The sequence below is a fragment of the Phasianus colchicus genome, chromosome 1 (genome assembly GCF_987193195.1).
Source record: "Phasianus colchicus chromosome 1, bPhaCol1.hap1.1, whole genome shotgun sequence".
In the NCBI taxonomy this organism is placed as follows: Eukaryota; Metazoa; Chordata; class Aves; order Galliformes; family Phasianidae; genus Phasianus; species Phasianus colchicus.
Window position 1 is genome coordinate 168,871,210 of NC_143436.1, and position 23,349 is coordinate 168,894,558.

Consider the following 23,349-nt stretch of genomic DNA (forward strand, 5'->3'; position numbering starts at 1 on the left):
GCAAGCCTCTTGGATCCCTGTTTTCCTGGAGCTTGAGTTTTCTCTAAGAAGCAGCCTCGGGTTTTAAAATCTGACTTCTCTTCTCCTTGGTGTAGTTGGTCTCATTTCCACTAACCTATGTAATGTTTCCCCAAATTATTTAACACCAGTCACCAAGGCAATACTGTACTTATTTTTAGCATTATCAGAACTTTACAGTCCTTTAGAATGACTTGATTTTTAAAATCATCTTCTAATTACTTGCTTTTCAAACAGTAACTGTGTTGAGCTTGCATGCCATCATGTAATAATGTTTTAAATGAGTAGCTGATGTTTACAGGTATAATTCTTGAACATTTTCTTGAACATTTTTCTTTCTGAAGCAGCAGGGCAGTATTCTTTTCAGAAGCTTAAAATGAACAAATGTGGTGCTATATGGTAATGGCAATGATGTTAAGCTGTTACCAGTGCAGATAGAAACAGTTTTTTTGTAGACTGTTGCTTTAGCTGTGGCACTCCTACTACACACATTTTTAGGAAGAGAAATCAACTGTCTGGTTCTGCAGAATATTATGCAATTTCTTTCAGAATGCTTGCTCTGGTGCCATCGTACATCTCCCTCCTACGGTCTTGAGTTCTTGCAGGGTTTCTTATTTTCTGGCATTTTACTTTGAATGATGATTTATGAAGGCAGTGTTTTGAGAAAGTGCTCTGTGTGATATACTCTTGCATAGCGCTTTCGGAACATCAATTTCAAAATTAATTGGAAACCATCATATTTTCTGATCTGAAATTTGTTGTACTTTAATGATGGCTTTGTTTCAACTGAATAAAATATGCAAACCTGTCTCTTCATGTGAAAATGCTTGTATTTTGTTAACTAGTAGTCATTTTCCTGTCAGTCTAAGAATTTCTGCCACATATTAAGACAGGAGACAAGATTGAGGTTGGATAATAGCTATCTAGCAAAGATGAATTAATTCTAGTCTAAGAAAATAATATTTATTTTGTCATAAACCCAAGTTGACTCGTGCCCCCATCACTCATCCTGATTCATTAGTTGACAGAATTAGGGCAACGCGACCTTTCTACCCAAATAAAGTAATTAATGAGACACTTCCATTGTTAAATTATAATATTCATTGCATGCCCTTATTCTGCCTGTATGCTAATGGGGAGAGAGGTAGAGAGCTTATGTTTCTTCAGACCTTCCCATCTCATAGAATGGAAGCCTTGCAATGCTTGTAAGAAGGAAGTGAAAACAACAGTGTCACTGATTGCTGCAAATGATGTAATGTTTCTCCCTTGAGGGTCTAAATAAGTATTAACTACCTTAGAAAAGAAGTAGCCAATTGTCACTTACACAGTCATAGTAAGTATGAATGCAAAGATACAGTTAAAAATATGACGTAAGTATGTGAAAATGTCAGTAGTGCAATTAGGATGCTGAACACTGATCAGTGGGTAGGCAGTAATGACTGAGATGAGAACTATAATTTGACCTTGATGCAGAGCCCTATTTCCTAGCATCGAGGCCACCTCTCAAAGCCACCTTTGGCTCTAGAGATCATTGGTAGTAAGTGATTGGAGTCTGAGGGAATACTTCAGGGTAGCATCATACATGTTTGTCTGCTTCCTACATTCTTTCCTGGGCATCTGCTTTTGACTACTGTCTTTACTGATTTCTCCTCTTACAGTGAGGCTGATGCTCATCCTTAAAAAAGCCCCACAGCCCCTCTAATGAAGAAGATGAGTGGCATAAGGGAAAAATAAAAATTAGCTGTGTGATACTGGAGGGAAAACAAGGTAGGGAAGGATATGCAAGTCAGAGGATCAGTAATGGCGATCCTGCCAAAAGATACGAAGGACTGAAGGATGGAAATAGAGTTCACAGTCACCACGGGATACTGGGAAAGACAGACCTTAATCTGACGTAATGCAGCCACTCTTAGGTTTTGCCCTGTATAGAAATAAACTGAATTGGTGATAACTATAACAACATACTGCCAAGTGTGATAAAACTGCCATTGCTTTCTCCGTAGCTGATGGAAAATAGGCACATGCAAGTGTGGGAGGAAGCAGTACAATGGGTGTTTTGGTCAATATATAAATGTACTTAATGAGCAGTCATTCAGGGAGTTTACAGGGGCCAGAATATTCTTTCTGCAGTGCGTGTTGATCAGTCCTGCTTTCAGCTCCCTCCTTTGCTACTGAATTGTCTGCTGGATGGCCCTTTCTCTTGCCCAAAAAAGGCAGGTGGAGTTGACATAGAGCAAGAGCAGGCAAAGTGCCCCCTAGGGGAAGAGGAAGTTACTTTTTACTCCTACCTTTGAATTGCAATTGAGGGTAATCCACACATTTCTTTCATGATTCTTGTAGGTTTTAATACTGATAAGTAATTCTTAGTGAAAGAGGTACAGAAGTACTTGCATGTAAATTATATTCAAAGCAATACTGTTAAAATAGCTGTTAGTATTTCTGACCTGAGCACTTGATTTTGTGATTTATTTATATTTATTTTTGTTGTAGTATCCTTAAGTATACAATTTCCAATTGTAAAGGCAAGACAGAAAAAGAAAAACTCACTGTCTTTTCTGACACAGCCATAGGAACGCAGGCACCCACCTGAGTGAACATATGCAAAATGTATTTTCATTTTATTAAATTTACTTATGGAGTAAAAAGGAAACATACAGTGCAATGGTAACTGTATACTTTAGTGTATTTGGGGTTTTGTTCAATGTGAACCTGAAAGACAATGATTTTGTTATCCCCATCTTCCTTCTGTTTCTGCTCTGTGATTCCAACAGCTGAGTGGGTACATTTGATCAGAGGTACGCATAGTTATGTAATTTTTCACTTCAAAAATAATAACAAAAAATAGTTTAAGAGCTTTTTTTGTTTTCATACATTAGAAGGATGTAGGTACTCTGAACCAGATGCCTGGCAAATAAAAGCTTTCCAGTAAGACTCTTAAGAATAGCTGCAAAATATTCTTAGAAGGTATTTCAAGTGGTTTGAATGTTACCTATGATTACCAACTTGTAAATAGCTTACATGACAAAAGTACTTTCCATAGTAAATGCAGAGCCATCCAACTCTGCTTGTTTTTCATGAGTGAAGTTCTACTGAGGTGGACAACTGATGCTTCTTTCTGATATGATGGTGCTAACAGTTCCAAAGAGCTCAAATGAAAGGCAAGCAACAACAGCAGATTTTTATGAATTGTTTGGAATCAAAATTAATTTCTTTCTTTTCTTCTTCTCAACTGGACCAGCATTTTAAATCCCAACCAAAGATTAATTCTAGCTGAAGGTTACAACCAAAAGCATTTAAGTGAAAATGGGTGATGCGACATCTGAGGAACAAATTCTCCAGGCTTTGTGCTTATACAGGCTGTGTATTTGACAGCACCGAGAGCAGCCTTTAAAACCTGTAAATTATTGAAGCAGCTTGGTTAGATTGTCTCAGCGCTTTTATTTTTTTGCTCATGTGAAGAAGTGTGTCTACAAATGACGTTTCATACAGTCGTTCTGTGTGAGGGTATTTCTAGTACTTGTCCTAGCAGATCAGCAGGAATTTGAATGTGTTTCAGGTGAGCTATTGCATTTACTTTCCACAGAAGTTCTGGAGATAGTTTAAAGTATAAGATTAGAGATTAGTGAGGATTTCTGACAATTGTGGCGGTGAAGGAGGGATTCAGACACATACACAGTGATAGTATTCTAGCTGAAATGGCCTAAAAGTGTAAAAGTGGTTCATATGTAAGAAATTACATTTTACTGTATATCTTTTGTGGATGGTTAATGCATTTGGACAAACGTGGGTCAGTTCTGAGACACACAAACTTGCATGCCTGAAATTTACAGTGATGCAAATTTTAGACAGTTTGGGAAAGTTCCATTTAAAGCTACATCTTTTTTAATCATTATGTTTTTAATATAGGGAGGACAGAAAAGTTTGTAGTTTCTAGCCCGAGGGTTTGTTCTAAAGAGGTATTCTGGAGACCCTGGATTTTCCCACTAGATAAAATCATAGTAGGTTATTGTTCAGTCACTTCTGTCTGGTCTCCCTCTGTGAGTTCGTCTGTGGGGACTCTGATACCAGCAGCCGTTGTATGTTATAATGAACAGAGTTTGACATTGGAGGGTAAGGAGGGAGTTGTTGTATGCCATTGTATTCCTGGTCACTGTTACTGAAGATGGATTTATTCCCTCTAAAATCCAAAAAAAGCCTGTTCTCATCCTATCAGATATTGTCTGTTCTCCTCAGTTGTCACTTTAGCATGGATTACACTGCATTTTCTTTGTGCATTCTTAATATTTGCTTTCTTTTTTCTGTACAAAAGAGATAGTCTGGGAAAGCTAAGAAACCACTTGGCTGGGTTTGCTTTCTTTAATAGCATTTCACTTGAGTTTTGGGTTCATTTGAGCTGTTGGTGATGGTGGAGTTCACTGACTGTCAAAACTTAAGCTCAGAGTTTGTGCAGCTTCCATTTGCGTTGTGTGATGATTTTTCATTTGGCTTTTGTGGAGTGACTGCTTTATAAACTTTGTTTAAAATACAAATGGGAAGATTTAATAAACTGCAGATGAGGAGAAAGAAGGTATTTATTCCATCACTTATATTGATACTACAGGTGATCTATTCAAAACTAATACTACTACCTGCTTTCGATAAGCTGTTGTGCAGAGCAGGGGCTCTGCTAATTGCCTGTCTTTATGATCACCAGTGATTAGTGGAAAATAGTGACTTCAGCATTGTAGGAGGTTGGAAACCCGTTACACGAAATTGTTGGAAACCTGTTACATGAAATTTTATGCCAAACATTTTTATTAGCCATCTGATAAATAGATATATGCAGAAAAATGTAACATTCTCTGCAGAGTCAACTCATTTCCCATAATAGAACTGACCCCCCAGCATTACTGGTTGGCTGATTTGTCCTTAGCAGTTGCTATTAATGTAGTAGCACAGCTGTACATTTCTTTTGAAGACAGTTGTTTAACTTTAGAATGAAGCAGATTAATTTTAAAACCCTCTCTCAATACCACGTTGTTGGTTTTTTTTGTTTTTTTTTTTTTTGCAAATTCAGCATAACAACAAATTAGCATCAACACTGAGGAACATTTAAAAACATTTATTCCAGTTAAAACCCATTCTGAATTCACGAGGAGCAGAACATACTGTGAGCCTGCCTGTTGTATGAGAATAGTCTCCGTGCTGCTCAGCAGAGCAGTTAGGTGTGTGCGTGTTAGTCATACAAGTACACAGAAATTCAGCGAGACTTCCCGGTTGAAAGACAGCATGAAAAAAACATAGTACAAATACCAGAAAGCATTCGGTCTCTGTTTACAGTGGTTAGCAGATAAATTTGATGCCTGAATTTAATAAAAATTTCATTCAGCTCGAATAAGCCGGAGATGGATGTCGTTACGAGATTTACATACCATTAGCTCACATTAACTGATTAGCAGCCGAGCTGTGTGGTACAGGGCTGGTTAGATAGGAGATCTGTGATGCCAGGACGCTGCCGTTAAAGGAGGTCTGCCGACTGCATGCTTGTTTCCTCTGCCTTTGTAATTACTTGATAAAATGAAGTGCATCGCTGTGAACAATAGATCCTTTGGAACAATCCAGGCTGGTCAGCAGTCTGAATCCGCATTTTAAAGCCATCATAATTGCCTCAAACTTAAGAGTTTCCAGGGTGCAGACGAAGGTGTTGTCCTCCTTCAGCACAAGTCGTGTACCATTTTCAGACTTTATGAAGTATTTGAATTGAATGATATTCGAAGAGACTGAAAACTCCTCTGGAAATCCATCCAGCCTGCTTTTAGACACCAGTACGATTCGGGATTTTATTTTTGCTATGAAATCAGGAGCGTTACAAAAGATCCGGAGCCCCTGCGAGCGGTCGTGGCTGTCAGTTATTTCCAGGAAAGTGGTCTCTCGAGATGCGAGCTGCTCCTTCTCCCACCTCGATTTCACTGCATCCGATAAGACCTTCAGCTGAAAGAAATCTGCTTCGTGTGCCAGAAGTTGATTTTCTCGAAACCCTTCCGGTAGCAGAAGTTCTCCATTTCGTAGGAAGTTCAGAATGTGTCTGAACAGGAGTCCATCTCTGTCTATGAAGTAATGTCCGTCTGCATCAAACGGGCACATTATTTTTCCGTTGATGATACCTTCGAGGAAAGAATCTGGGTACTTGGTTAGTGTTTGTTTTTGTGTGATGTACAGATAGCCACCAACATTCAGAGTAATCAGAGACGTTTTATAGTCCTTGTCTTGCTCAGAGCCCTCGAAGTTGCTGTGGCTTTCTTCAGATTCCTTTGCTCTTCTGTTTGATTTTCTCTCCATTCTCGAAGCGAAGCACAGCGATCTTGCTTTGTTCTTGTCAGCTTGAAAAGAGAGAAATTTTTATTTAAGAGCACCTTTCTTCAGCTCAGGCACGATGTTGGAATGGAAATGCTGCTAGCATTGCTCCGGCTGTCAGCTGGGTTTTGCAGTAGGTGGCGTATCAGCTGTGTATGCAGGGAGATGGCAGGAATATGACTGTAGAGGGAATTTGCATTTAACTGTGTGAGGGAAGGAGGGGATAAAAACCACTTCTCTCTCTGTCCTTACACCTAGGAAGTTTACAGAGTTTTGAGAGTTCCGCACAGAAATGAGTAATGCTGTTCTAAAGGGCACCTTGTTTTTAATGCTTTGCAATGTGTTTGTAGTATCAGCTGGCCAAATTGTGTGTAATGCTTCTGGAGTTAAACATTTACGGTGCAAGGATCTCAGTTTGCACGGAGCTTTTTTTTTCACGTTTTCCTTGTATTATCTGTGGTACCTGATCATACAGCAGGGCAGCACTGAAAGTGAAGGCATCCCTAGTGGCACACAGAGAGGTATCAGTTGTGGTTATTCCTCACATATAAGACGTGTGTGTGGCACTGAGATGGTTTCATACTGTTACTTTGGAAGTGATGCTGAAGACTTGTCAGTCTGGTGAGTTTAAGTTTGTGATGAAAGCTTCCATTTTCAGCTGATGGAAGCATCCGCACCAATGCAAGCACTGCAGCCTAATGAGGTTTGGCTTTATCTGTGCCATAGATAAAAACTGTTTTGGAAAGGAGAGCGGTTTGCTGTTCATGTGCATGGTGTTTCTTAAGTCACTAAGTAGCATGAATTCCTTCTTTTTCAGCAGCAACAACGGCTGCTACAACAGCCGTGGAACAAAGGGTTAGTGTGCTCACAGGCAGCGTGCTGAACATCACATAACATTACAGCTTAGCAACACTTGTGTACTGGGGGAGCAGCGGCGGCAGCGGCAGAGCATGCTACAATCAAATGGCTGTCTTCTCTCTGTGAAGCTGCACTGAGGTTGGCTTTTGGGCTCCTTTTAGAAAAGGTTTCCCCTTTAAGCAGGGAGGGGAAGGCTCCGCACACATCTGCCTGTACATTTCCTGGGGCCAGGGGGAACGGGAGGGTGGGAGGCACTGTGTGTGCATCCAGGGCAGTGTGAGCAGTGAGCACTATGTTAGGCTGGGCAGGGGGAGCAGAGCCCATCTTTGTCCAGCTGAGTTTTTCACTTGTACAGGTAGATGCCTCCTGCTTTGCCCAATAAACAACAGAAAGTCAGATGATCCTTCTGTGAATTTGCCTGCTCTGTTTCTAAAGATATTACTAATACTGTTCTCGCTGTCTCTAAGGCTGTTTATTGATACTGTGGAATCGTCACTATAATATTTTATTAATTGGTAATTAAACCTAGTAGAAATAAATGCACTTTTAAAATTTGCTTTTCAGCCTTGCCAGGGTATCCCTACCACTGATACTCTTTTTTTTTTTTTCTGCTGCTGAGTGTGGTATATTAAAGAGATATTATTCATTAGATTTTTTTTTATCAGGAATTAATCATGGTTTTAATGTTAACTCTTTGAGACCATTGAAATGTTTAGCATTACTTCAGTCAGAGATTTCAACCACTTTCTGATCTTTAAACATTTCAACTTCTTTTCCCCAAATCAACTCCATTCACAATTATTGAGTGAATAATCAAGAAAATGAAAGGCAGGAACAGTTTAATTTTTTTTTTTTTTTTGGCCACTGCAAGAGATTTCCGTTCAAATTTAATTTATTATCCAGTGATGAAAAATTCAGCCAATGTGCTTACATCGTATATAACTTTAGTGTTAAATATAGATTTAGTGGCTCCTAAGAGAACGATTTCTGCAGTGCTTTTGTCTTGCATGGTGTTGTTGAAACACTTTGAAGCTGAACAAGTAATGTCCTGGCAGAATTAAGCAGGGATTTCCAAGAAGCTGAGGTTTGTAAAGGATAGGAGTTTTTTCACAGCAAGCTGAACTCTGTACATTTTAAGAGGCAGCAGTTACAGAACAGTATTTGCTCTTTTGATTTTCCATGTTTGTAATCTTCTGAATATTTTGATACTTAGAGTTAAAATTTTCCACTTTCCTGAACAAGTACATATTCTTTGAAAGATCACGCTAATCATTTTAGTGGTCCATATGATAAAATTTTCAAAATCTATTTGATGTGGCAAATAGACTGTGAAGATCGTGAATATATGCATTTAAACCTTTGAGGCTTGAAACATTTAGAGTTAATTAAAATTTTACTTGTGACAGACCCATGCAGCTTTACGTCACTGCAGCTGACAGTTGTCTGTAATACAGAATTTGAGGCTGGCACATCTTTGTGACAACTTTCCACTTCCTGCGATCTACTGTAAGATTTCTTTTCCAAATAGCCCTCATTCTTTGCATACACTCGATGATGCATGTACTGTTGCAATACCTGTAGATTTAGTGAAGTGGAAGATATTTCAGTTGCTTCACATAGCTTAGTGTACGCCAGAAGAACTAGATTCCCTTTTCCCTTCCTCTAGAAGATTGTCCTGAAGTCCATTCTGGTAAAGGTAGGCTACTTGTATGCAAATCTAGAGATTTTGCCCAGTTTTCTGCTCTCACAGTCTGTGTGGTGTATTGGGAGTGAAGGGAACTGCACTCTGTGTCTCAGTCCTTTCTGCTTTCCACTTGGACTGAACAACTTGGTGCTGAATGCTATCCCATGCCACAGGTGAGCTGCCTCTGTCTGTGCTCTGTACAACTGAAATGTGCTTGCTGATGTTGGTAGCTAGCTGTCCTGAAGTAACCATTGCTTTCCAGGCTGCTAGTGTGTCACTTGGTTGCTGAAACTGACCATTTGGGTGGCACTGTCGCCCTACAACTATCCAGTTTCTTCTCAGACACTGTCCTAGAGATGGTAAAAATGCAGTTCTGGAATGTCAGCTACAAGGGAAGCAGAGCTGAGGATAATAGAACTAGGGAGCTATCCCTCATTCTGACTGATGTGCTTCTTTGTGGAAAAAACCTTCCTCCTCTTCAGCCTCCATCTTTTTCCTGATTGCTGATCAGGAAGCAGCACCTGGTGGAGCTTGAGCATGCCTTAGAGCTGAGGATTCGGTGCTGGAGCACACCTCTGAAAAACCAATGCTTTACCAAGGCTTCATCTTATGCATCTGAACAGCATCAGTTTCACTGAGAGTCTGTTATCAGTGAAATTGTCTTGGGTTACAGAAAGCAGCTAATTTTATTTCAGTACAAAATGATAACAGGGGAAATCTACAGCTAAAAGAGGTGGAGAATTTTTGAAACGTGTTAGGAAGCCACACTAATAGAATCTGTTTGGGTTATTGAGGAAATGTATTAGGTATTTAATGTTATAACACAGAAAGCTGGCCAGGTTGTTGGGACAATTAAACCATTCAGTAGTTACTGTCTGACAGTAATAGCAGCATAGCCATTCTCATCCCAATAAATATTTGTGAGATGTTGATTAATGGCTATTGAAGACAAGCTCTACACACTAATTAAAAGTGAAGAACTTCAAATAAGAAAGTCTGAACATTCAAGAGTTTTGTTTATGAAATTTTACCAACAGTTACTGTTGATATTTTTCAGTAACTTTTGAGCACTGCAAGACTGAAAAAACAAATGCTATGCCAGCATTCAAAAGGTAAATTGTATGACCCAAACAAAAAGTGACTGTATGAAAAACAATAAACATCTGACTTGGAAATCAATCAGTTCAAAATTAAGGGAAAAAGATATGATACTGGTCTATGTGAGTGTAGGCAAAATAGACTGTGCCAAATGTTCTTTCCTGTTTTTGGTTGTAATTTGTTCAGCAAAGCAGATGATGCTTTTTTTTTTTTTTTTTTTCCCCTTTAAGTAGATACTGTTTGTCAAAATGCAAAAATTATATAGATTATAAAACTATATAAAATACAAAAATTGTCTGCCAGGTTTCAAACTGGTAAATATTAAGCAGAGGATTATCACCTATACAGTGATGTGATCTGGTTTTTTGTTCTCAAGCAGTGATCAAGGAGATAGTTACTGCTGAAGTCTGGAGATGATACAGGCTGAAAGTGTAGTAGACAAGGAGACATTTGGAGAAGAGGAGGCTCAGGGGAGACCTTATTGCTCTCTACAACTACCTGAAGGGAGGTTGTAGTGAGCTGGGGGTCGGCCTCTTCTCTCGTGTAACTGGTGATAGGACTAGAGGGAATGGCTTCAAGCTGCACCACGGGAGATTTAGGCTGGACATTAGGAAATACTACTTCTTTAAAAGAGTGGTCAGGCACTGGGATGGGCTGCCCAGGGAGGTGGTGGAGTCACCGACCCTGGAGGTGTTCAAGGAACATTTGGATTTTGTGTTGGGGGACATGGTTTAGTGAGAACTATTGGTGATGGGTGGATGGTTGGGCTGGATGGTCTTGTAGGTCTTTTCCAACCTTGGTGTTTCTGTGATTCTGTTATTTCTGATGGAGAATCGTTTGGATACTTGGTTAAGACAATATTTTAATATGGCTAAATATAAAGTTTATATGCTTAGGAATCATAGATTCATTAAGGTTGGAAAATACCTCTAAGAGCATGTAGTTCAACTGTCAACCCATCACCACCATGCCCCAAATCCATGTCTCTTAAGTGCCATATCTATGCGCTTCTTAGCATCCTGTTCCAATGCCTTACAGCCCTTTCTGAGAAGAAACACAGCGTAGTCAGGGCTTGTGGTCCATATGTTTGTGGAAGGAGAAGGACTGTGGTATTGTCCTGTGTGTACTGAATGCATCATGAACAACTGAAGTGAGGTCATCACTGTGGGCAGTGCACAGCAAGCTCTGGTTCCTTCCCTATGTATCATCAAGGAACAGATATTAATGAGCTCACCTTTCTCAGGCCAGTTAAGAAACTGAAAAATAAGCCTACTAGAAGATTTGAGAAAACATGGCCTGTTAAGCTTAATGGAGGTGGAAAATACGTAAGTGCCTGGGTGGACAGGAAATTTTCATACGCAGCTCTTCAACCTAGCAGTCACAAGTCTAACAAGCTCTGGGTGCTGGAACTTAGAGATAGGTGCAGTCAGACTAAGAAATGAACACGTTAAAATCTCCAGGCCAGCCTGTCTTTCTCTGTGGCTCCTTGTCTCCTTTTCTCTCAAAAAAAAAAATCTATCAAAACATCTTCTGCACAGTTCCAGTAAATTTCCCCGGTGCCTGTTTACTAAGACTGCCTTAAGCACTTTAACTGCATTTTGATGGTGATCATCAGCAAAATTTGAAGCTGGAACCGACATCTCCCTGTCATTTCTTTGAAGGAGTCAGCAGCTGAAATTTCTTTATGGGTTAACATAGGGATGCTCAGGTAGAGGCATGAGTGCATCTGGTGGCTGATGCTGCACATTGGGATCGTGTGGAGCAGCCTATCTGGTGCTGTGCTGACCCTGTTTGTGGTCACTGATGGTGTCAAACACCTGGGGAGACATCTTTTTTCCCATCTAATCTTAGCTGATCTTCCAGGTACTAGCTCACTCATGTTGTACTGGCTGGTTTATTTTATGTAGGTTTTTTTAATGGGGAATTTCTGCTTTCATGCTTTATTCCTCCTTTGGGTTCTAGGTTGATGTGACTGTACTATGGAAGTGTCAAGGCAGACGTGACACTTTGAATGTCTTTTCATTGCAGCTTTGGCCCTGCAACAGGTGAGAAGAGGTTCAGGTTTCTGAAGATAGCAAGCATTGTTCGGTGATTTAAGGCTAATTAGGTTGTGAAGAGAGTAAGAACTGTTTCCCTGCTGCATTCTTGCATTTGGAAGTTTACATGCATCTCTGCAGATTTATTCTGATGGCCTCTCTGGATGATTTAAAATCCCAGGAGAGTCCAGGGAAAATGGGACACAAACCTCAGCTTCTGGGTAGCAAATGGAATGTGACACCAGGCTGGGTTAGCTGTAAGGTGTTCTCAGACACTGCTGTCAGCCTGGTACTGGGAATTTCACCCTTGGGATCATTAAAAACCAAGTCCAGGTAATTAAGAGGGGATATTACTGAAGAATTAAATCAAAAGATACTATTAAAGATAATCGTGCTTAACTAGTAGGTTCCAGCAACTTTATTTCCTAACTAGTTGGTATGGGGAACTTTTTAAATTCACTGATAGCAATTCTTAAAACAGAAGATTAGTTTCAAAATTCAGTAAGGGTTTTGTGCAGAGATCGATAGTGCAGTGTCAGTGTTCAGACAGCTGGGCTGGGTGGTTCAGATGAGTAACCGTGTGCCATACAAACTAATGGAAAAATAGTCACAGAATTCAGTGGGTAGAAGTAAACAGAAATGTGATGGCTACTAGCAAATGTGGCTTTATGTGAAGGTTTTCTAGTCAAACAAACCTAATTTGTTATTTGGGGGATTGCAAATGTGCTTGATAAAGTAACAACATGTTTGCAGCGTGCTTAATATCTCATATTGCACATAATTTAGAGTCTTGTGACATTCTGATTTTTGTCTAAAATATAAATTAGCAACATGAAATAAGATTAAAAACTAGCTGACAGTTATCAGAAAGTAATTATCAGTAAGAAGTCACTTGGGCTGTAGTTTGAAGGGCTTTCCCTAGGATTAGCAAGAGAGACAGCAGCAAGTGAGAATCACTGCTTATAGGATGTGTCATGATTGACACCAGTGCTGGTCAGGCAGTGAATAACTGTGACAAGACTGTCATAGTGTGACCTGGATCACTTAATTCACAGAATCTTTTTAAAGAAAATGCATTTTAACCAAGACAGAAGCAATTACATATATATATTCCCTAAGAACGGGGAATGCAGAGCACAGAGATAAAACGTGAAGCTTTGGAAGACTCCAAATAGATGCAGTGGTGCTATAATAAGCAATCAACTCCATCAAGCCCCTGAGCAATCGATCTTGGGGGGAACCACCAACACAGAGCAGTTCACTGAATCCTAAAAGAAATGGGGCCAATTGTCTTCTGAAAGTCTCTCTCCGTGTGTTGAATTCAGAGTGTGCAGAATAACCTTGAGATGGCTAAAATGAGGCAAGATAAAATTTCAAGCTCATCTCCTGTAGCTGTTATTTTATTTCCTTATATGGTTTTGGTAAGGCTGGTACAGAAGTAGTACATCTCTTTTCTGGTCTCCGTATTGTTAAAATATCATTGAAAGGTTGAGTTAGTGCAGTTAAGAGCCACACGACTTCACTGAGGTGTGGTTTTTATTAAAGTGCCTTACGGTGAGATAATGCATGAACTTTAGCTAGCTTCATTTATTGAAAAGATGATTGAGAAGTGACTTGATTGCTGTGTAAAAGTGCTTTCACAGAGAGAAAATACCAGGTACTAAAAGGCTCTTTATCATAATATAGAAAGACATAATAAGAACCAAGTGCCAGAAGCTGGAGACAAATTCATATTGGAAATTAAGCACCAATATTAGTAGCACTTTAGTCACACACAGGTTATTAGATTCTGCACAGAAGAAAGAGGATAACATTTAATTGTCTGTGATGCTCAGGCAGTCAGGCAAATTGGTCAAGTTTTTTCTTCTCATCAAAACCTTAAGGATTAGTAAAAACAGAAATGTTTTCATAAAAATGTTTTATTTTCATAGAATCATAGAATGGCCTGGGTTGAAAAGGACCACAGTGACCATCTAGTTTCAACCCCCCTGCTATGTGCAGGGTCACCAACCACCAGACCAGGCTGCCCAGAGCCACATCCAGCCTGGCCTTGAATGCCTCCAGGGATGGGGCATCCACAGCCTCCTTGGGCAACCTGTTCCAGTGCGTCACCACCCTCTGGGTGAAAAACTTCTACCTAATATCTAACCTAAACCTCCCTTTCTCAGTTTAAAACCATTCTCCCTTGTCCTATCACTATCCACCCTTGTAAACAGCCGTTCCCCCTCCTGTTTATACACTCCCTTCAAGTATTGAAAGGCCACAATGAGGTCTCCCCAGAGCCTTCTCTTCTCCAAGCTAAACAAGCCCAGTTCCCTCAACCTTTCCTTGTAGGAGAGGTGCTCCAGCCCTCTGATCATCTTAATGCCTCCTCTGGACCTTTTCCAAGAGCTCCACATCCTTCCTGTACTGGTGGCCCCGGGCCTGGATGCAGTACTGCAGATGAGGCCTCACAAGAACCGAGTAGAGGGGAACAATCACCTCCCTCTCCTTGCTGGCCACCCCTCTCCTAATGCAGCCCAGACCCAGTTGGCCTTCCTGGCTGCAAGTGCACACTGCTGGCTCATGTCCAGCTTCTCGTTCACCAAATTTTGTTCAAAATTACTTGCAAAAGTGGAGTATTCTTCTCCTTTTAAATGATTTAATGAATTTTTAAATCAAAACAGGAATTTTTAAATTAAATAATTTTCTAGATATGTGCTGTTGAAGCAATTGCAGTCTGCATCATTTAGGGATTTCCAGGTGTAATAGTTTTTAAGTTGATAAGGCATTCGTAGAAATCTCAGGCATCTTATAAATTGCCTTGTGTTACTAGATGTTGGTTTTCTGAGTGTTTCTGTTCTCTTCAGTGGTGTTGTCAGCTGGAAATGACAGTGACAGTGTAGCACCCTGCATCAACAGCAAGACAAGACTTTCAGAAGGAATTTTTAAATAGTGAGAGTTAATCAAGGCATTGAAGTTAAACTCATCGTCTCTTTTAAGCAAGGCTGTTCCATAGAGGTGTAGATTTTATACATATTGCATTGGCTATGCCCAAAAGAAATTGTTAAGTTGGCACTGCCACTCTCCATGCAGTAGGACACAGTAGTGGAAAATTAAGTGCTTGGCCAGTGTTATGTCTCTCTTCCTTTCTGCTTATGGTTTTTAGGCTTTTCCTTCTTTGCAGGCTGGTACTATTGCATTGGCTAAATACTGTTGCTTTAAGCTAAAAGGTGTTCACATCAGACTACGAAGCAACTGCTACCAAGATAAATGTGGAGAGAACATTATTAATTGTAATTTGGTAGGTGGTTTTCTAGCTTACCAGCAGTAATTTATTTCCTTTTTCCACAAGCATTAGCATATACATAGTGCAATAAACTAACGTTCCATTGATGAGCAGTGTTTTATTGTAATAAGATGGAAATTCACTACTTCTTTTTCTGAAGGTAAAAACAAAATTAAATCTCATTTTGTCTTTCACTAATTTTGGATATTTTGGCAGGTAGGTTCTCTTTATAGATTGGCTTTTGTTTTTTTTTATGCTGACTGTATTCAGTGAGAATTTCTAGCAAACCATTCCTAGGTAAATTGAGTGCAACTGTCTGAAGAAAGTTGGCCCACACTTTTATTTAAAATCTCATCTTTGTGGTTCATTCTTAATATGTAAAACATATGATTGCAAAATGAAGGTGTATTGGGAATACCAGTTGTACAAGAATGATTTTATTCTTCTTCCTCAGCAAAATAGCAGAGACTTTAAAACTTAATTTGACACTTGAGAACTTATTATTACAGTATTTATTAAATGCTGAATTAAACAGAAATGCAAGCTTTGACTGTGTTGGTGATTTTTTTTTTAATGTCCAATTTTGCTTTGTTGTCTTGTACTAGATAAACTTTGTCTGGAAGGAATAGTGGTGCAACGTGCTGAATGCAGACCTGCAGCTAGTGAAAATTACATGAAACTGAAAAGGTAGGACAGCTGTACTACAAATGGATATGTGATAGCTTACTTGGATGCTTTTGTTTTCTGAGAGATGAACAATGTCAGTATTTTCATGGTCTTATGTAAGATTTATACAGGATTGGAATAGATCTTTCTATGGGAGTGGATTTTACCATAAGGGACGAATGGAGGTTGTCATGACATTTATGCCTCCCTCTTGTATTACCTGTTGGGGTGATATTGGCTTGTGCATTTCATCATGTGCAAAACTCTTACTAGAGCACACATTGTGCCTGTTCACATCTAAACATATGAATATATGTTTGTATTTGGATGTTCTTGAAGCAACATTTCCTGGAGGCTTCAAGGGTTACCTATGTTTGGTCAGACAAGCTTCTTGTGTATATATACATCTGTGTGGATTGTCCAACTTGAATTCCACTGAACAGTTAATACTGTGCTATGGTGGGCAAGAAGCACCAGTGATATTAAAATGCCCTGAACAGGGAGACCTAAACTGGGATACTTTCTAGAAAAGATAGTAGAAGTGACATGAAGATCACAAAACAGTCTCTCTCTTTTACAGTCTCACTTAGTGACCACAAAATTGCATTCAATACATCTCAGAGTTGCCATGTGGTTCATATATGATTTGCATAATTAACTTGATGATGCTCTCTCTTAATAAATTCAATTTGGAATTCAATTGTGCTTTATATTAAATACATATTTGCATGTTTTAAGCATGTGGGTTTTAATTAAATCACTCTCTTAATATTTTGGGTTTGTTGTTTAGAGAGAAGTGCAAAGCAGTAAATTTCAGGAAGAGAATTAACAATGCACACTTAGTTTCAGAATGTTCAAAATCAAAAAAGCAAAGTGGTATTTTGATGTTTTCCCACAATTCCTGATCTGTTTTCTGTGCATCACACAGCATACTTCCAGTATCTTGTTTTATTAACCTCCTCTTAGATCTAAATTGCTCCAGTATTTCTTTATTGTTTTTATTCAATTCTGAGACTTTATGTTTTAGCTGCTGGCAAATCAGTGCCATAACTTCACTCATGTACAGTGAACTACTTCATTTCAGACTGTGTTCTGTGATTGCTATCGTGATTTCTATCATCGGTGTGAAATGGAGTATGAAGCAAGTGGGATATTACTAGACTCATTTCATTCTGGCAAATTTAAATATATATGAATATAGTCTGTGGAATATGTTTGTTTTGTAATTGTTTTAATTGCAGGTTGCCTGATCCAAGTGCTTTTTAGCATTTTGTACACAGTTTCCTATTAGCTGATCAGATAAGGCCACAGCAGGAGGTCAAAACAGAACTGATAGCTTTAATGACATGCTGCCTGAACTTTCAATTTTTCAGCATTCTGTACTCTGTCATGTGCACATGCACACAGCCCCTCCTGATCTTTGCTTTTTTTCATGTTGAACTCCTGCAGGAGCAACAAAGATACAAACATGAGAGCAGATTTTGTCTTTGGAGGCACTCAGAAGCTGAAAACTGACTGTATTCCGTGGTTTATTTTTTTCCCTTTTCTGTAGCAAAATTGGCAGGCTGTGCATGCCTACTTTCTAACTTTCCATGTTGTTGGGGAAAAAAAATAAATTAAAATCTCATCTGGTGGAAATCAGCATGAGATTTAGCAGATCTAGCAGTCACAGCCTCAAAAGAAATTGGTTTATGTCCAAACAGAATATCTGGTATTTCACTTGCAGAATCTAACTTTTCACTCCCTTTTTATTCTCTCCCACCCTCAGCATGCTGCAGCTTGTATTGGTGCCTAAAAGACAAGTGAGAACACTGAAGATAAACCACATAAATTACGGAATTGTGTTATATTAAACTATTTTTGTTTGCTTTTTTATTTACTATTATGCTTTACATGAGAGAGACTCTCCAAAGATGGGATTGATAATACTGAGAAAACAGCAAATCTGTTGTGTAGGCTTAAGTGCTACAACAATAAATTGACTTTGGGAAGGAAATAAAATTAAATGATAAGTGCAGTTGCTTCAGACTTTGATGATCTAGAAAATGAAGTTAAGCTGCACACTCCTATAACTCCAATCATTTGTTTTTTACGAGCTGGCAGTGACCGAAAGGAGTTATATGCCTCCCTGGTATCAAATGCAGATACGGATCTCTTCTGTTTCACCCTCTTTATCTGGCTCAAGGTTGTAGGCTAATGGGTATGGTGTGCAGCATCGTGCTTGGTTTCTATCCTGATTCTCAAAGAGAGGGCAGAGCAACAGCCTTGTGATGGGACTACCAGCAGTTAGGTGGGAGATGAGTGAGATATGTGGGTTTAAGGGTGGGTAATGAGCACAGAATTAGATGACACGTACATATGGGTGCAAGTGTTGGCAAAGCTGGCAGATTACAGAGTTTCTTCCTGGGAAAGAGCCTTTGATTTGATTATGGGAAGAGTGTAGACAGCTGATGTTCAGAACAGTTTAAATGCAAGATACAAACATGTGTCCAGTTGGAAAAGTAAAGCAGAAGTTGTGTGACCTTCAGTCAGTATTTTCTGTTTTGGAAGTTATGTTTATCTATTCGTTCCTTTTTCCTGAACTTCAAGCTCTAGAAGGGGAATAAATTCCATAAAACACTTGCTGTACTACACTAGTACAGCTCCACGCTGATCGTTTTCATAGGTGATTATTATTATTTTTAATGAACAGTGTATTTGTTCTTTGTAACACTGTAATGGTTAGTTCCCTAGGATTGCTCAAGTTGTGGTTGCATGCAACATGGTAGCTGGGTACCAGTCTGACAGTTCTAAGGAGAGGTTTTGAAGAGAAATGCAAATACAGCGCAAGTGTTTGATGAACGTGGTGTTTGATAGTGCTTCCCCAAAAGTAACGAATGGGCAGCAAAAACTGGAAGGAAATCAGAGTACGTATTTCATTCTCAAATGTGCTTCTCAAATGCTTGTTGCCTTTCAGAAAGGTTTTTGGGAACTCTGGACCAGTTATACTTAACCTGAATTACTGAACTCTCCGAAACTGTGTTCCAGATTAAAAAAAATGCATTCACAGTGACTATAAGAGTTGGCATTTAAGGCTTCAGTGAGACCAATAATATATAGAATTCTCTCAAATAACTTAAAAATGCAACCTGAAGTGTTGCTAATGAAAATGGTATTTGCCAACATGGCATCTCGTAACAGGGTTACATGAATTCTGTATGTCTTCTTGCTTTTTCTGTTTAAAGGTTTCAGTGGAGAATGTGATGAATGTCCTTAGAGAAAACTCTAAATGGAATAAACATGTGTTGTGGGCTTTTTGGAAAAATGGGTTGTAAGCTGCAGGAGCTGATGATCTTTTACCTTTGAAAAGTCACATTCCCTTCCTACTTTGTTATGTAGGCTGCTGTAAGTCCTGACATTTGTTAGTCTAGGCCAAGAAAGTGAAATTTAATTAGTGTGGATGCGTTGAATTAGTTTTACTCATCTCAAAAATATTGTTAAGAGTATTGACTGGCTGGCAGTTCAGAACACTGCTGAAAATGAACATTATGCCAGGATTTTCTTGATTTTTTTTTTCTTTCCCCAAATACCCCCTGCTGGGAAAAGAAAATGAAGAATTTGACCAGCATGTCACCTCACATATATTTTTGTAGATATTCTCAGTTGGCTACGGATTTCCTTTTGAAGAAAATACGTATGAATAAATTCATGCATTTTCCACAAAAGCTGACATGCTGCACGAATGCTGTTCAGTCTGAAGTGGGAGGCTGTTTCTGTGCACAGCTGAGATTGCATCTGCCTGTCAGTCAGTGCAGCCGTGGTTTTCAAGTATTGAAGATCAATTTCTTTGTCTTGAAATAAAATTCACTATAGTTCAAAAAGATGTTCCCTAAGTAGACCATTAAATAGAAAAAATAGGTATTTTTTCCCACGTGTAAAAACATTTCCAGTCCTACCATTTTTCTAGAGAATAACGTGCATGCTCACAAGGGTTAAGGCATACTGTCTAGAGAGGTGCTGTATATTTCCCTAAATTTCCTTGACATCCATCATTTTTTCACAATCAGCAAGTGCCATTCTACTTGTAAGCCAGTAGAACTTGGACTGCAGAACAGCAGGCACACGAATACTTAAGTTTATTCTTCCATTTTATCAATGTGGTTGCCTTCTGTGGTGGTTTAACAATGGCAAGCGTAGAGTCCTACATCTGGGAAGGAATAACCACAAGCATCAATATGAGTTAGAGGCTGACCTGCTGGAAATGAGCTCTGCAGAGAAGGTCGTGGGGGTGTTCTGTTGGATAACAGGTTGGCTGTGGGCCAGCAGTGTGCCCCTGTGGACAAGAAGGCCAGTGGTATCCTGGGATGTATTAAATGAGCATGGCCTGCAGGTCGAGGAAGGTGATCCTCCCCCTCTACTCTTCCCTGATGAGGCCACATCTGTAATACTGTGTCCAGTTCTGGGCTCCTCCATTCAAGAAAGAGAACTTGTAGAGAGAGTTCAGCGGAGGGCTACGAATATGATGAAGGGCCTGCTGCATCTCCTGTATAAGGAATGACTGAGTAATCTGGAGAAGGGAAGACAAAGGGGGAATCATCGCTGGAAGGCCACTATAAGGTCTCCTCAAAGCCTTCTTTTCTCCAGGCTGAAGAATCCCAGCTCTCTCAGCCTGTCCTCATAGTGGAGGTGCTCTGGCCCTCTGATCATCCTTTTGGCCCTCCTCTGGACCTGCTCCAGCAGCTCCATGTCCTTCTTGTGTTGAGGGCCCCAGAACTGGACACAGTACTCCAGGTGGGGTCTCACAAGAGCAAAGGGAATCTTATCATCACTTCTAAATATCTCAGGAGAGGTGGGAGACAAGTGGGCTCTTTTCAGTGGTGCCCAATGCCCAGTTAAAGAACAACGGGCACAAACTGGAACATGGGGAGTTCCATATGAACTTGAGAAAATACTTCTTTGAAAGTGATGAAGCACTGGAACAGGCTGCCCAGAGAGGTTATGGAGTCTTCTCCTCTGGAAGTATTCAGAATCTGCCTGAACACTTATGTGTAACATGCTGTAGGGAGCCTGTTTTAGCAGAGGGTTGGACTCTACAGTCTCTGCAGGTCCCTTCCAAACCGGTACGATTCTGTGATTTTTTCAGACTTTTGGAATAGAGTAAGGAAGAGAAGCAAGTAAGAAAAACATGGTTAAAGTGAGATGTGTTCGGCAGCACAGAGGAGTGGTTATTTCTCGCTTCAGAGGTTGTTTTGTTGGTTTGCTATATATTGCTTTGTGATCTTAGGCTCTTTCCTATGTCTCTTTTCCCTTCCATTTTTTACGAGTGCTGTTCTGAGATTGTATTTTAATAGGTCTGTTATATTACCATGCTATTTCGTGCAGTTATGTGAAACAGTTCTAATTTTGGTTGCTGCTTCTGGCCATTATAAAAATGCTAACAAATGAGGAATAAACTACCGTTTGCAATGCAGCAGATATTTTATCAAGTTTCTCTTAAACCTGCATAGTCAACATATCCTTCTTGCACCATTGTTGTCTTCAGCTTCTGCTAGCCAGAAAGAAAGGAAAAAGAAAAAAAAAAAGTGAAGCTTGGAACTTTTCCCCCTCATTATACTTCCTTGCATATCAGTCATATCAGTTATGGAAAAAGAATATTCTTTAATTTTGCATAAATAGTCATTGGATCTCGGTTTCCTTCCTCTTGCAAATGCATGGAGACACAGGATGGAGAAAGTGGGCTTCTCTGCTGGATAACTTACTGTTCTCCTTTTCTCTTGCTTTAAAATGTATAAAACATGAAAATTGTCTTCTCTCTGTCTTTCAAACATCATCAACTCCAGGTTACAGATGTGCCTGCCTTCCTTGGGAGTTGAAATTGTGCGATGAGGTGCTGCTGGGAGCTGTTGTGCTCCTTTATAGCAGGCATGTGGGATGATTCCTGTGATTTTTGGGAAGGCACATTGCTGAGAGGAAGTTGGCTGGGAGGTCATTTTCAAAAAGAATAAAGATGCTTGGGGATGTGTATTTAAAAAAGGGCTTATGGCAAATATTGAATGGATTCTTCCTCATCCACCGGGGAAAGAAATCCGGAGTTGCAACTGAGAAGCTCTCATTGTCCTGTTTCTTTAATACAGGCTTTATGTAGTGATATTCTTCTGATTACTCTGCTTCTTTTCCCCTGCTATCACAGGCATTGCATTTAAGATCGTAGCTACTTTGCCTTTGTGGGAATTAGCCAAAAAGCTATTTGCTGAAAGGGGCAAGACTAAAAATAGTGACTCTGGAACATGTTCCAGCTCCAATCCTAGCAGTTCTTCAGACTGAAAAAAGTCATATTCAGTACCAGCACCAGAAGTCCTCAGTACTTGTGTTTCCAGAGAACCTAAATGTCAGTGACACAATTTCCTGCTCTTGGAACCAAAGCCTGTGGTGTCAGCAGTGTTGGAGGTCATTATACTTTACTGCTACCGAGCCTTTGGTATTTGTAAAGGCATCTCTTCCAGTAAGGTGTTTTCTTGATTTCAAAGAGGTTCTTAATTAGTATTGACTGCAATTATCCTTCCTGTTCTCAAGTCTTAAGCAGCACCAGTTCTTCTTTTCAGCTACTTTTCCTTCTGTAGTGTGACTGTCACCCACTGTAGTGGGTGAAAACCTCTGAGAGAGAATGCAAATTTAGCTGTCATGAGTTACCTTACTACCCTTCTGTTTTTTTTGTTTACCATCATGCTTGCCCCTGTCAGACAAGGTGAGGTAGCTTACTGGTATCCAGAAAGCCATTTCTGTGTCAGAGTTCAGATGTTAATTGTGGGTTTCTCTGGTGCAGAGCTCAGGGAAGCTCATGGATCTCTCCCTAGCCACTATGCCAGATGCTATAGTCATGCTGAACACTGCGGGTGTTCTGGGCTCTGCAAAACTGCTTTGGCAGCCACCAGCCTGACGAGCTCAAATTTACACAATATGTAGAATGTCATCACCACAGTACATCTTCTATTTTTAAGCAACTTTGTTCACATACTACTGATGATATTTGCAATTTGGGAAAGATCAGTAGACTAGTATCGTCCAACAGCCACCCTGCTGCCAAGAAGCTCCAAAAATTGTATGATCTCGGTGAGTACTAAAAGTTATCCTTGTGCTCACTCATCAAGTGGCAAGCTCTGTTGGTGATGTATTGATTTCCTGGCTTATTAAAATATGTCTGAGATTTTTGACACAGTAAGAACAGTAAAACTGTCTGGAGGGTGACAGGGTGCTTCCCTCCAAATAGCACTTGTTTTTTGGGATGTAGCCAAGTTCAGAGTAAGTTCATAGATGACAAACCATCCATCCTCCATTCCTGGTTCTTTTTTGCAGCAGCGTCTGACTGCAGAGCTCCAGTGCCTCTCAAACTGGGCTTCCCTGTGAGCAGT

At 39.8% G+C, this 23,349-nt stretch overlaps 2 protein-coding genes across 2 annotated transcripts in view; one reads left to right on the forward strand and one right to left on the reverse strand.

Annotated features, from left to right (window-relative positions):
• Nucleotides 1-23,349, forward strand: part of GTF2F2 (general transcription factor IIF subunit 2) — an 89,637-nt gene that overhangs the window by 24,008 nt on the left and 42,280 nt on the right. Inside the window, exon 6 of the mRNA XM_031615610.2 lies at nucleotides 15,901-15,982. Within this exon, the coding sequence (XP_031471470.2) occupies nucleotides 15,901-15,982 (82 nt within the window). The remainder of the gene's footprint in view (nucleotides 1-15,900; nucleotides 15,983-23,349) is intronic.
• KCTD4 (potassium channel tetramerization domain containing 4) lies at nucleotides 2,571-7,347 on the reverse strand. The gene has a single exon (XM_031615756.2). The coding sequence runs from the start codon at nucleotides 6,334-6,336 to the stop codon at nucleotides 5,563-5,565; it is 774 nt and encodes a 257-aa protein (XP_031471616.1). The 5' UTR covers nucleotides 6,337-7,347; the 3' UTR covers nucleotides 2,571-5,562.

Excerpts from the sequence above, each read along its gene's own strand:
- KCTD4 (XM_031615756.2), bottom strand. The coding sequence starts at position 6,336 with ATGGAGAGAAAATCAAACAGAAGAGCAAAGGAATCTGAAGAAAGCCAC.